Source organism: Scardinius erythrophthalmus (genome assembly GCF_964197995.2).
Source record: "Scardinius erythrophthalmus genome assembly, chromosome: 7".
NCBI lineage: Eukaryota > Metazoa > Chordata > Actinopteri > Cypriniformes > Leuciscidae > Scardinius > Scardinius erythrophthalmus.
Window position 1 is genome coordinate 26529324 of NC_138227.1, and position 13480 is coordinate 26542803.

At 37.7% G+C, this 13480-nt stretch overlaps 1 protein-coding gene across 3 annotated transcripts in view; it reads right to left on the bottom strand.

The window, feature by feature from the left end:
• Nucleotides 1-255: 255 nt before the first annotated feature.
• Nucleotides 256-13480, bottom strand: part of fxyd5 (FXYD domain containing ion transport regulator 5) — a 28502-nt gene continuing 15277 nt past the window's right edge. For 2 of the 3 annotated variants that reach the window (XM_081369701.1, XM_081369702.1), the window contains 8 exons: nt 9889-9934; nt 8236-8310; nt 7772-7891; nt 7071-7151; nt 6167-6196; nt 2252-2326; nt 2110-2155; nt 256-826 (listed from right to left, as the gene is read on the bottom strand). In XM_081369701.1, coding sequence (XP_081225827.1) covers nt 802-826; nt 2110-2155; nt 2252-2326; nt 6167-6196; nt 7071-7151; nt 7772-7891; nt 8236-8310; nt 9889-9934 — 498 coding nt within the window. In that variant the 3' untranslated portion in view covers nt 256-801. Of the gene's footprint in view, nt 827-2089; nt 2156-2251; nt 2327-6166; nt 6197-7070; nt 7152-7771; nt 7892-8235; nt 8311-9888; nt 9935-13480 lie in introns of all 3 variants that reach the window. The other variant, XM_081369703.1, reaches the window with a different exon arrangement.

Genomic DNA, 13480 nt, shown 5'->3' on the forward strand with positions numbered 1-13480 from the left:
TTCTTTCTAGAATTTGCATGTTCAACTATTGAACATTTACATAAACACCTTGCTCTGTTTTCTGATATGCTAATGGTAAATATCACAGAGAGATGGTTTTGATATTTTCATTTTCCCTGACATCATCATATACTCATTTTCCACTGCTGACAGTCCAAATGAGCTCATGTGAGATAAGTAATATGAAACTTATCACTTATTGTACTGTATTTTTTCACAAGGACAAGATGAAGATGTTGAATTCAGATACATGAATCAGAGTCAAACATTTTTTATTCTCTCCTCTTGGGAGAACTCATGATAAATGTGTCTGGAAGCCTCTTGAGGGCGCTTGTGAGCCACACAAAGCTTCCCTCCAATTCCAAATGATTGACACACCTGAGGATGCACGTATTGAAATAATAAAACACAAGTACAGGCCTGTGTTGTACAAAGTTTGACGCTTAAACAGAGCTGTTTGGTGCAGGAGAGCAAAGGGATGAAGGGATTTTGTGTCTGAGAAGCGTGATTACGTTGGGATCTGCCGAAGTCTCAGCCGTTGTGTTACCATTGGCGTTTAGTGCTGCACGATAGCACACATCTTATTCCCCGGCGCGCTTCAGTGTGACAAACCTGAAGATCAGTTTGAAATAATGAACACGTTCACACACACACAACCTCTCCATCTTTTATGATGTTGTTCTCACAAGGGGGAAATGTAAGTCTGTAACCGCTGTCGGAACAGGTCTGACTGGCTCCTTTGTGGTCTCCTGCTGTTCTTCTGTTTATTGGCGAGCCAGCTGATCAATGTCGGGAAGAGTGTTAACTTTTGGTCACCACGTATGAACTAGACACCCAGACAAAAAAAAAAAAAAATAGAAAGAGGTTGAAAAGAGGGGAAAAAACTAAGTTTTTTCAAAGCCAATAAGTCAGTTTAAAGTAAATCAGTTCACTTAGAAATCATTTTGAGAATTCATCAATGCATCTTTTTTCTATGTAGGAAACAACAGATAAAAAACGAATTTCTTCTGTGAAGTACATGCAAGTGAAAGCCTTTCGAAAAAATATGTAGGGCAGAACTTGATTTTGTCCATCAGGAATTGATTGGATTGATATGGTTTGCTATTGGCCGATCTCATGTGAGTGACAGGTTGCCCCGCCCTCATGCCAGTAAACACATCATCGGAGAAGAGATGTTGTTGGAAGAGGGAGGGGAGGCTGTTTTAATTAAAGATTTCATGGTGACTTTAAAAGTGTGTGCAAAATAACTTCTTGCTTACAAAACATAACCTTCCCTCCAAAGTCATATAATGCAACATTGTAGCCCATAGGACGTTAAATATTTCTTTAAATATAGCATAAATCGTCTGTTAAAGCCTTTAGTGGGTTTTCACATCAGCTCTGTGAGAGGCAAGGCCATGTCAACAACTGCTTTCTTTCCAGGTAAAGCGTTACCGTTTCTAACTATTTTGCAAAGAAACAAAATTATGCCTTTTTACCTTAATAGCCGAGACCATTTGAAGGCTCTTTTCAAAGAGAAGCATGTCATTACTCTTCTCTTATATTACTGGAATTATATACCGTTTTGTTGTCTCTTTTGCACAAGTCAATTCAGTTGACATTCTGCCTATGCAATTGCTGTGTATTTTCATTTATAAATTTCCATTTTAAAGTGGCACAGAGGGGAGTATAATAAGCACATTAAAGTTAAACTCTTTGCATTCATCATATGTGGCAAGACTGCAATCATGTGCTTTGGATCAATCTATATAAAATCCCTAATGGCGTCTAAACACAATGAAGTCTGTAACGATTATAAAAACACATCATGAAGTTGCAAAAGAGGTCAAATGTTATTAGGCACCCAATCATTGAATGCGTTCAAGTAGCAAACAATGGTTAGGTAGAATAGCATACTACCATACTACTTTTAATATTGCTGAAGTATTTAGCATGTATAATATGCACAGTAGGCAAATATGCATATGTAACTTGAATTAACTACTACATTTGCCTAAATGATCAGTTTACAGGAGAGCTAACGTCTTTGTTAATATGCCATTGACTTGAGCATCACACACACAAGACATCACACAACACACACACTCACACTAGAGAGATTTTGCTAACCTTCCTTTGCCAATTCGACACCGTGGGAATCGTTTAACTTTGCCACCTTTCAGACGAAGGAAGAATGGAAAAAAGTGAGAAAAGATGTTTGAAAATTGAAACGTGACTATCATGACTAAAACTTGAAGTTGGGTTAACTTACAACCAAGCACCATGATTCCCATCACGAAAAGAACTGCAGCAATAATCAACCCTACTTGACGCAGAGAGTGGTAATCTGAAAAAAAAACAAAAAAACAAAAAACAAGTCAAGTTATATATAGATCAAAATGCAAAGCACACACACACACACACACACACACACACACACACACACACACACACACACACACACACACACACACACACACACACACACACACACACACACACTCTGGTCTAACAGTCTGAAAACACATAAAGTCACATTCATTTTAATTTCATCTCGTGGGAGACTTGAAATCATCAAGTGTTTCTCTCAGCAGGAGAAGCAGCAAAAGTCAGATTTATAAACATCTTAAACTTTATTACATTCAGAAATAATAAAAACATTTTATGAGCTCTCTCTCATCATTTAAGGGTGAATTTCACAAACATGATCACATCGCACATGCAGTATGTACATATGTTTGTATATATATATTTTATGAAATATAGAAAAAGAAAACCATGGAATATACATGCATTACTATTTTGGGAATTTGCATTTTTATTAAGTCATTATTTAGTATGTTTAATAAGCTCTTATCCCAAGGGACTGTTGTCTGGTAGCTGATTCCTGGTTTTACTATCCTTGTGAGAGCATTTGGTATCCACAAAGCAGGCAAAACCTCATACACGCACATGCACTCGCACTTTGAAGTAACAGTGAAAATCAACCAGCATAAAACACCCTTAACTGATGACTCTGGAACATATTCAAGCACTTCTAAAATCAGTTCCTGGGGAATGAATGCAGAACAGAGGTATCCACGGGTCACGGCTAATGAGGATATTTCTTGAACGTCAGATGCCCTACCTGCCCTAACAATAGGAAGTGATTGAAACAGCGACTGTCGCCAGGTCATAAGCTTTAAACTACAGCACTTGAGACAGTAATAGCGCTCATGCTCGGCACCTCTGTGCTTCTTATAAACACAATGCTTTCCACTGACAGGGAGGTGGAGTTCCTCTGGTTTGTGTGCGGACGCACTGTCAGCGGCTCAGATGCCACTGTACCAGAAAAGCCAGCAGACAATTAACACCTGAACAGCACAGTTGTGATTTTAAAAACGAAACTGCCACATTTCGTGATTAGTTGTTAATGGGTTACACAAGACAGGGTTTGTTATCTAAAACGCTGCATCCAAAATATCCCTACTTTCTTAGTAGGCAAAAAACAATGTGTACTGTAAGTAGTATGTCCAAATTCATAGTATTAAAAAAAAACAAAAGGAGAAAATTCCCCGGATGACCTGCTACTTTCGGCAAGATTTTGTAGTGCGCAATCGATGGACACTTTACTATCCCAAGAGGCCACAGGAGAGGACTTGTGAATGAAAGTGAAGCGACGCAACTGAAGCCATACCGTAGGACACATCATGACTTTAAAATCAAGTGTTAATGTTGTATATGTGGTGTTTTTTATATGCTTTAAGACAAACCATGTGCAAATTCATAAGTCAACACCATTACTGAGTATTTTCTCCTTAAAACTGCAGTGAACCAAAGACAGCCTCAAAAACACAGTTTGAAATCGCTGGTGTTTCTGACGTCACAAACTAGTGTAACCAATCAGGGGTGCGTTTCCCGTACAACGACGCAACTCGCTGCTTAACTACCATAGTACGATGCATCGTTAAAGAAATCAACTAGCCAGTCACGACTGTTTGCAGAAACCGTACTGTCGCAAATTGGTCGTTCAACCACGTTGGTTAATGATGTCACACAGGTGGGGGAGTAATAACTTTCTTTAATCAATCCTTGTCATGAGCAAAATAAGCAAGCTGACATTCAGTACAACCTGTGACTTTTATTTAGAATACATATAAATGTAATATACATCTATTAGTTTGTCAAGAGATTTAAAGCGTCATTTTTGAAGAGTGCGCATGTGCGAACGTGCTCTACCATGTAAGAACGAGCCTATAATTGAATCTGGAAATGAAGCAAAATAACTGAGAAAAATGAGAAATAGTCCTCAGATGCCATATTCGTAATTTATAGCAAAGCATGTAGCATTAATTCGATCTCAGCAGATTCATTAAGTCCACATGTCATGCAAACAAGAAACTATGCTTCTGACCACACCTCGAGGGCTGTCGTTCCAACCACACAACTTTGCGATGCTGTTTGCGAATGTTCGTTAGAACTATGGTTTCGGGAAACACCGACTCGTTGAACTACCCTGGTAACGACGGAACTTGTGACCATAGTTGGCTAACAATGCTTTTGGAAAACGCACCCCTGGTCAACGTGTGATCGTCAACATGTGGATCTCTGAGTTGGTGAGTGAAGTGGAGGCGGGGCTAATTTGCATATTCATAGAACAACGTATAGTAGCCTAAATGAGGCAAGGGTGTAGAGTTACATTCAAGCTATTTTAAGGAATGGAGATTTTTTTTAAGGAAAAAACGTTTATATATGTCATTTTGGTGATCAAAGATGAGTTTTAAGGGATAAAATGATTGACTACAGGCAGACTATAAGCAACTGCTGCTGATGGAACTGCAACGCCAGCCGGAAGTAAACGGTTAACTGATGTAGCTAAAGAACTCAAAATTCACTAAGCAACAGTGAAGAGGACGGTGTAGTAGAGGATAATTTCATTTGGCAAAATACATAAAAAGTTATTTTAAAAAGCAATAGAATGGTTGCTTTGGGCATTTAATGATATCAGAAACAATTACAAGGCCACATATCATAAAACATAACTTTCTTAATTTGTCAAGTAGTAACGACTACGGCAAATCAGCTGTTCTCCCGTAGTAGACGGTTACAGTAGAACGTTGCGAAGTAGCAGTTAATGTCGTGCCTGCGCGATAGAACGCCAGAGTGCCATTGCCGTTCTGTTGCTTAAAGTCCCTATAGTGACAACATGGCGGATATAATACGTCCGAATTTCATTCATACTACCAACAATCATGCTATAAAGAAAATACGTTTTTAACAGACACAAAGTAAGTTTCAAAAGAAATGTAGTAGCTACCTACTGTACAGTATGCGATTTCGAACGCAGTAAAACTATTAAGACATTTCTGTTAATCAAAATAAAGCTGAAATAAAATAAAATAAAATGTAAACATTAGTTGATGAACTAAATGTAAATTTGAAATTATGCCTTGGCAATAAACTGAAATTTAAGTTTAAGTAGAAGCACTAAAATTATTCACAGGAATTACAAAAAAAGACTAACTAAAACTGATTAAACTGATATAAATAAACCTACATAAGGAACTTTTTTTCAATAAATGACAAAAGCACATAATACAATTGCTAGAAATTAAAGAAATTAAACTAAAATTAACATGAAAAATAAAAATATAAAAATAAAAGCTAATTCAAAATACTAAAACAACTGTAATAAAACTATAATGAACACTAACATAACGCCACAAGATCACAAAATATTTGGTCTATTAGAATGTGTTGTTATTCTTAAAAAAAAAAAAAACTATTACTAATAAATAGGTTGAAGAACTAAAACTACTAAAACAAATAAAAATAAATAGAAACAGAAATATATATATATATATATATATATATATATATTTATATAAACCTAATAAACTGAAAACTGAAAAAATAAAAAGCTACTATAAATTAGTACTAAATGCTATAATAGTATATAAATAATACAAAAATAACACTGTGATCAGATTACTGTGATATTTTATCATCCATCACGTGTGAATCAAAAAGTCCAATAACTTAAAAACGTTCTAATGCAACTCTTATTTACAAAATATCATTCACGTCTGTAGCACAAACGGTGCAGGACGATTTACAGGCTAACGTTTAATACTTCAGGTTAGGGGTTAATAGTGATGTCTGCATTAGTAAGCACTGTTAATTACTAAATGATTAAATAGATACTTACTGTAATTAAACGGCTCATCCCATCTCTTATCTGTTGAAGAAAATGTACAAATGTAGGTTTTGACATAATAAACAAGACCTGAAGACAGTCTATGTGCCTATAAAATGTAAATGGACTCCATCATTTTCATGATATGCAAAATAAGCTACTAGAATATGTGTGGGTGTGTGTTGGCATATTCGTGTTCACTGTGATGGATCCATGAGCCTGCTGCTTCTAATGGGATGACACAATCAGAGGACTTTTCCTTTCACCCGTCCACCTTAAATTACCTCCAACACGAATTTCTATGATCCAGTCAGGGTTGAGCCAATGGGATGCTGTTTATGCAAATTACTTAATGGGTAAAAAGCAGTGGAGAGAGACTGATATGGGTTTTCATATTTTAATATATGCTATAGCCATGATGGAATTTAAAGGGATATCTTACCCGAAAATGTTATAATGTCGTTGTATGTCGCTATTTATTTACTATTATTTTGATGGTCCCTTTTGAACATTCTGTTGAATATAAGTAACTTTGCAAGTACATGTCAACTAACTCTCATTAGAGTATTAGTAGACTGTCTGCGTAATATCTGATAACTCTTTATTGTGATGGTCCTCCAACAGATATTATACTGACTATAAGTAACATGCAACTACGTCAACTTATTCTAACCCTAACCCTACCAATCTATTAATACTCTACTAACACTCTAATGAGAGTTAGTAGACATGCAGGTGCTGCAACGTTACTTATAGTCAACAGAATGTGTTAAAGGGACCATCAAAATAAAGTGAAACCGCAATTTCTATTCTATATATATACTGGCACAAGGGGAAACTACCACCTCCAATATATCAATGTATCATGAGTGAAAAGTCAGTATAAGCATAAGATGAGGAAGATGAGAAAGTTTACCCCACACTGTTACTTTGGTGGTTGTGCTGATGGTGGTTGTGCTGATGGTGGTTTTGCTGATGGTGGTGTCAACGGCAGTTGCTATGAGAAAATGAGAGGGAGAGGAGGTCAGGGAGAAAGACAAGGAGAGAAACCTAATCTAGCATGTACACTCTTTCCTCAAACTCACAGAATTATGAATAGGAGTGAGCTTTTGAATCCCGTTTTTGTCCGTAAATGTAAGTTGACAGCAAAGACTTTCAGTGTGAAAAGCAGACGCTTCCCCTTATCTCAATCCTATGCATTTGTCCGTAATTGCTTCTAATTAAATTCCAGCAGCACTCGTTCTCTGTCCGGCCCTGTCTTTCAAATTCAATTCTTGCATATTTCAATGGCACCGCTCTCCCAGGATATATGGTTGGTTGATTCTTCATAAAGCATATCAGCTCTCCACGACCGCGCTCCGCAATCCCACGGAAATGCCGCATTATCTTTAAGCCTCTCAGCATGGAAAGAGCGTTGAACATTTTCTAATTACCTGCTAATTAGTTTCTAAGTTATGTGTGCCCTTGATATGAATTGCATGAGTAAAGAGGAAGCCTCTCAGCTATTCATGCAATCCTCGGCTCTGTTACCCTCCCCCAATCCCACACTGAAAGTCCTCCTGTTTGAGTGGGAGGTTTTACCGAAGCTGTACTTAAGTCAGGGGCATCAAAGCTTACCCTGTCCGGTGGACGTCTTGTTGGGGGTCACAGTTGAGATGTTTGTGATCGCCACGGGTACGGTGATGTTTAACTGCTGTGCGTATGGGCTCATTGTCACCCCTGTCGCATTCAGGTTAACTGGAGGAACGAGGAGAACACTTCTGTGATTGAATTGTATTTGAGATTTGAGACGGTGATACAAGTCGAAACAAACAGCGCTGGTTTATTATGCCACCAGAAATCAATTCTTTCCGAGACGGATCAAACTTTACAGAGTATGTTATCAAGGTAAGGGAGACCAGGGAATGTCGTTCCACATCTGTAACTCAGTTTAGCTCTATTGGAAACACTTCGATTCAAAACAGCAAACATAGCATAGAATAAACAGATAACAATTCTATAAGACATTATAGGCAATCCTGGAATTGTTATGCGGGGAAATAAAAAAAAAAAAATCAATGCTATTAAAATCCTACAATTACCCATGGGTCCAGTGGTGTTAGACGGTGGTGTCGCGGTGGTGTCCTCTGTTTTTGTCATATTCTCAGCTGCATAACCTTCACAGACAGAAAAATACACACATTTTGGCTTTGGTGAGTAAAATAAATCATCTACTTCTTCAAAGACAGAAAAAGTTTGGGTGGAGAAATCTTGTGCAGGCAACTATCTATACGTGTGGTCATTTGGATGCTGATCATACTCTCACATATTTTGGAGTTGCCGTTAAGTAAGTTTTCTGGGATTCTGTTCAAGATCTTGGGATATTGATTTCCCTGGGGAATTTTCAACAATGTGCCTTGGCAACAATTCAAATATTATTTTGAAGGCTGATGGCTCTCTTATGATATTATTTATAGTGTATAAAAAGACCAGAAAATGGCATTAGCAAACCCCCCCATCTATTGAATGGATGAACTGACTTATAATTTAAAGCTTAATTTCAAAGTAATAGTGTGAAATACAAGTTTGTATGAATATGAAGCCACTATACTAAAAATATCAAGATAATAAAGAAGACTACAGACACAATACTGTGAAATTATAAATGCATACATTTGTAAAATATAAACGATGAACTGAGGGCTTAAATACAAAGTAATCAACGTAAAACAGAACAGGTGCGTAAATCAATTAACCAAGGAAACTAATGATGACTAGGAACTATATTATATTATATTAAATTATATTCACTTTAAACTGTCAAATTCAGAAGTAATACATATATATTATATATATATATATATATATATATATATATATATATATATATATGAAGAGTTCAGATGCAAAAGCCTCTAAGTGCCATCTGAAATTTTCTTCTAGAATGATCATTTTTATCAAGCTTGTATATTTAAGTTCAATAATTTCACTTTAATGACAATTCATAGGCACTTAGAGGCTTTTGCATCTGAACTCTTCATATATATATATATGCATATTACAGAAGGAGCGAGCGAGAATGTGATAGGCTGTGTTCAGTGGCACTCTCATTAAGACTGTAGAGACAAATATCTGAGATTTTCACAAGATGACATGAGGCATTTTTTACAGAGCATAACCAACATCTCCATCTGACACCATAATGACTTATGAGTGTTTAAAGAACACATTCAGCACAATGATGTTGGTTGGCTTCAGAGTTCAAGATTACACATGCAGCAGATGAATGCAAATGTATTCTGAGTCTGGCATAATAACAGCGTGGTGATGTAGAGTGCAGTGGTTTGTAATGAAGGCAGGCCTCTCATAGACCCTGCCACAGAACAAGGACTAATTGTGGTCTAGCAGAGATGAGTCGCAGCATTTTTTGTATGCATTTTCCGGCTACGCACAGTTTTTCCAACGAATCCCTTCACAAGATGAATGGCCACATGAGACTGAGCAATTCTACTGGCAATCGCTGTGATTATTGCAGAAAGGCTATAATCAATCTTTTATCTGAAGTTTTCATCTGGAAAAGCCCACATATTAGACCCGCTGGTCATTTGTGGTTTTTGGTAATGTAGAATTTTATTAAAAATAGGCTTTATCAGATTATGCTGACAAATGTTTATAGTGTACAGCCTACGTGTAACGTGATAAAAGATGCAGTGTGTGTAAGAGAGAAATAGAGGAGCAGAATAGTGATAACTCACTTCTGAAGACGAGTAACAGAAAAAAGGACACCCCTCGCAACATGATCTGAAAGAGAGAAAACACTCACAATCAAAAATACACAGACAGGTTATACTTAGAAAACATGATGTGTGTTCCATGTTCAAAATGACTGATTTCCCACAAACATCTGCTGTTATTTCAGCATTCTATTCTCTTTATCCTATTGCACATTTAAAGCACTGTGAAATGCCCTTTTTGCAACCCATTTTACTTCATTACTGTTTTTATATGTGAGAAACATGTTTGATCACACTTTAATTTAGGGAACTCATATTTACTGTTAACTCTGACTTTTGCTTCAATAAACTCTTAATTTACTGTAATAACCTTTATTAAAGCTTATGAATTTACCTTTAGTAAGGTAGTTGTTGTAGTGGTTATGTTTAGGTATTGAGGGATGTAGAATATGGTCATGCAGAACGAGGCATTAATATGTGCTTTATAAGCCAATATGCTAGTAATATGCAAGCTAATAAGCAACTAATTAATAGTAAGAATTGGTCCCCAAACTAAAGTTTATTAATTAGGGGTTGTTTGGATGGTTGGATGGTAGTAAAGTTGTTGTTATATACCTAAATGAGCCAGACTAAATGAGAGTTTGCCAAAACAATGTCTAAATGCGCTACCAGTCAAAAGTTAGATTTTTATTTTTTATATTCAGCAAGGATGTATTAAATTGATCAAAAGTGACAGTACATTCTTACAAAAGATTTCTTTTTGAAATAAATGCTGTTCTGTTGAACTTTGTGTTCATCAACAAATCCTAGCAGAAAAGACTTCTTTCAAAACCATTTTAAAAGAATCTAGGGAATCCATTTTAGATTTAATTTGGAATATTTAGCAACCGTGTATCTGTCATTGTGCTTTACGCTTCTCTCATGTTGCCCGTAAACATTCTGCCCATGTAATGAGAGCATTTGAGATGAAAGGTCTTGACATTTCCCAACGTTACCATTAGCCAATCAATCCTGAGATGTGGTTGTTTTAGAAATTTGTGCCTTTTGATCCATTAAAGCCAAACAACAGAAGGCTGCCAGTGTTTCTAATGGGAGGGGTTACTTAGCAACACTGCATAATACAAACACTGGATTATGACACATCAGATGACAGGCCGCCATTACAGTCACCAAGCTCTCCATTAGTATAATCAAACAACTGCAGGACCAAAATACAGCAATCCATAGGTGTGGAGAACAGACTGCAGCAGACTTGGCCAAAACTCAAGGCTTTGAATATGAACCAATGATAGCAGAGTAATAGGGTGTCAGGGAGAATGGGGTAAGATGAGTCACTGGGTAAACTGCGTCATCCCTGTATTTAGAAAACTGTGCACATATATTTAGAAAAGATCCATTACAATTGGATGCACATGAGAAAACGATAAGTAACTTTTTTTTCCATGTTAGATTTTCTATATCATGCAAGTTGTTAATATAAGCCATGCATTATTAAAATGAGCGTCACACGGTCAGACGCCCCTCCCACGATTAAAAGCTTAATAGTGGGAGGGGTTTCTCATTGGCATTATATGACCCCTTTTGTAATGATTCATGTCTGTGTTCCTGCCTTGTCCCGTGTTAGCAGTTCCCCGTTATGTTGATTAGTCTCCCCAGGTGTTTCTTATTTACCACGCCCCCTTGTTATCTTGTTTAGCTTGTTTGCATTTGTATTTAAACCTCTGTGCTTCAGTTGTTGTTTGTCGGTCGTTGTAGCCGTTTCCTGTTTCTTGTTCCTGTCCTTAGTGCCGTTGTTCTGTTATTTGCCCTGGATTACCTGTTTGTTTAAATAGATGACTGCTGCATTTGGATTCTCTCTCTGCTTTGTCCTTGCCTCATCATAACACCTTTAAAGTTTTTGTAAAGTTTTGTGAAATTTTTTTTGTCTCTTCTGCTCACCAAGGCTACATTATATAGGGATTCATATAGGGATTGTCAAAGTTTTTTTTTTCTTTTTTTTTCCGTCACCTTACTGAATTTTTCGTCAACGATACCAGGGACACCGAAGCACCGGGGAACATGAAATTTGGTGGGCATGTAGCCCCACTAGACTTCTAAGGAAAAATTTCGTTTGGTCCCCGGGGGCCACTCCCCCCCCGCGCTGGGCCCCCCCAAACCCAAAAAAATTCAGTTTTTCCTAAATAACTACCTGAACCGTGGCACCGAGGATGAAGAAATTTTTATGGTATGTTGGTCTACTAGACTTTTACGGAAAAATTTCGTTTGGTCCCCGGGGGCCACTTCCCCCCCCCTGCACTGGGGCCCCCGTAAATTTTTCGTCAATGATACCAGGGACACCGAAACACCGGGGAACATGAAATTTGGTGGGCATGTAGCCCCACTAGACTTCTACGGAAAAATTTCGTTTGGTCCCGGGGGCCACTCCCCCCCCCGCGCTGGGCCCCCCCCCCAAACCTAAAAAATTCAGTTTTTCCTAAATAACTACCTGAACCGTGGCACCGAGGATGAAGAAATTTTTATGGTATGTTGCTCTTAAGGGCCCACATCAACCTAGCCCATAATCACTCATTTGTGATTTGCGCCCCTCCCATAAAAAATGAAAATGCAATATTATTCTGCTTTAATCGCCCCTATCTTCAGTGGAGATGTTCAGAACTGCACCATATTTCATGTGTATGATTAACTTGACATCCTCTGGGGGTATCCTCTGCTAAGTTTCGTAGAATTTCATCCATGGGGGGGTATAAAATAAATTCATTTATGTGCACATTTAGTGACTGTACACTCATCGGCCTGTCAAGTCAAGTCAAGTCAACTTTATTTATATAGCGCTTTTCACAATACAGATTGTATCAAAGCAGCTTCACAGTATTAAATAAAATAGTACATCAGTGTATGTTTCTGGTGTAAAACATCCACGTTTGGTAATGCAGATCAATAGCACTGTTGAATCGATTAATCAAATTAAGTATCCCCAACTGAGCAAGCCAAAGGCAACAGTGGCAAGGAACCGAAAAACTCCATTAGGTGACCTAATGGAGAAAAAAAAACCTTGGGAGAACCCAGGCTCAGTCGGGGGCCAGTTCTCCTCTGGCGTTTATGAAGTAGAGACCGGATTTAACTGTAAGATTAAAATATTATATGAATGCCTGGCTGAAGAGATGCGTCTTTAATCTAGTTTTAAACTGGGAGAGCGAATCTGAGCAACGAACAGTATCAGGAAGGCTATTCCAGAGTTTTGGTGCTAAATGTGAAAATGCTCTCCCTCCTTTGGTGGATCTGGATATCCTAGGTATGACCAAAAGCCTCGAATTTAGTGATCTTAAAGAGCGCGATGGATTATAGGGCGATAGAAGATCCGTTAAATAAACTGGAGCTAAGCCGTTTAGGGCTTTATAAGTCAGTAGCAATAATCCTGTAGATGGTGCTGTTGAGCGAAGGGTTGCTGGTTTAGGATGATACTGTCACACACACACATGCAGGAATACAAACAAACGCAAGCATGCACACACACTGACATCCACACGCACAGACACACACCCATACACACACATACAAATCCACATGCACAGACACACACACACAAACACACACGCGCACACATGTACGCACA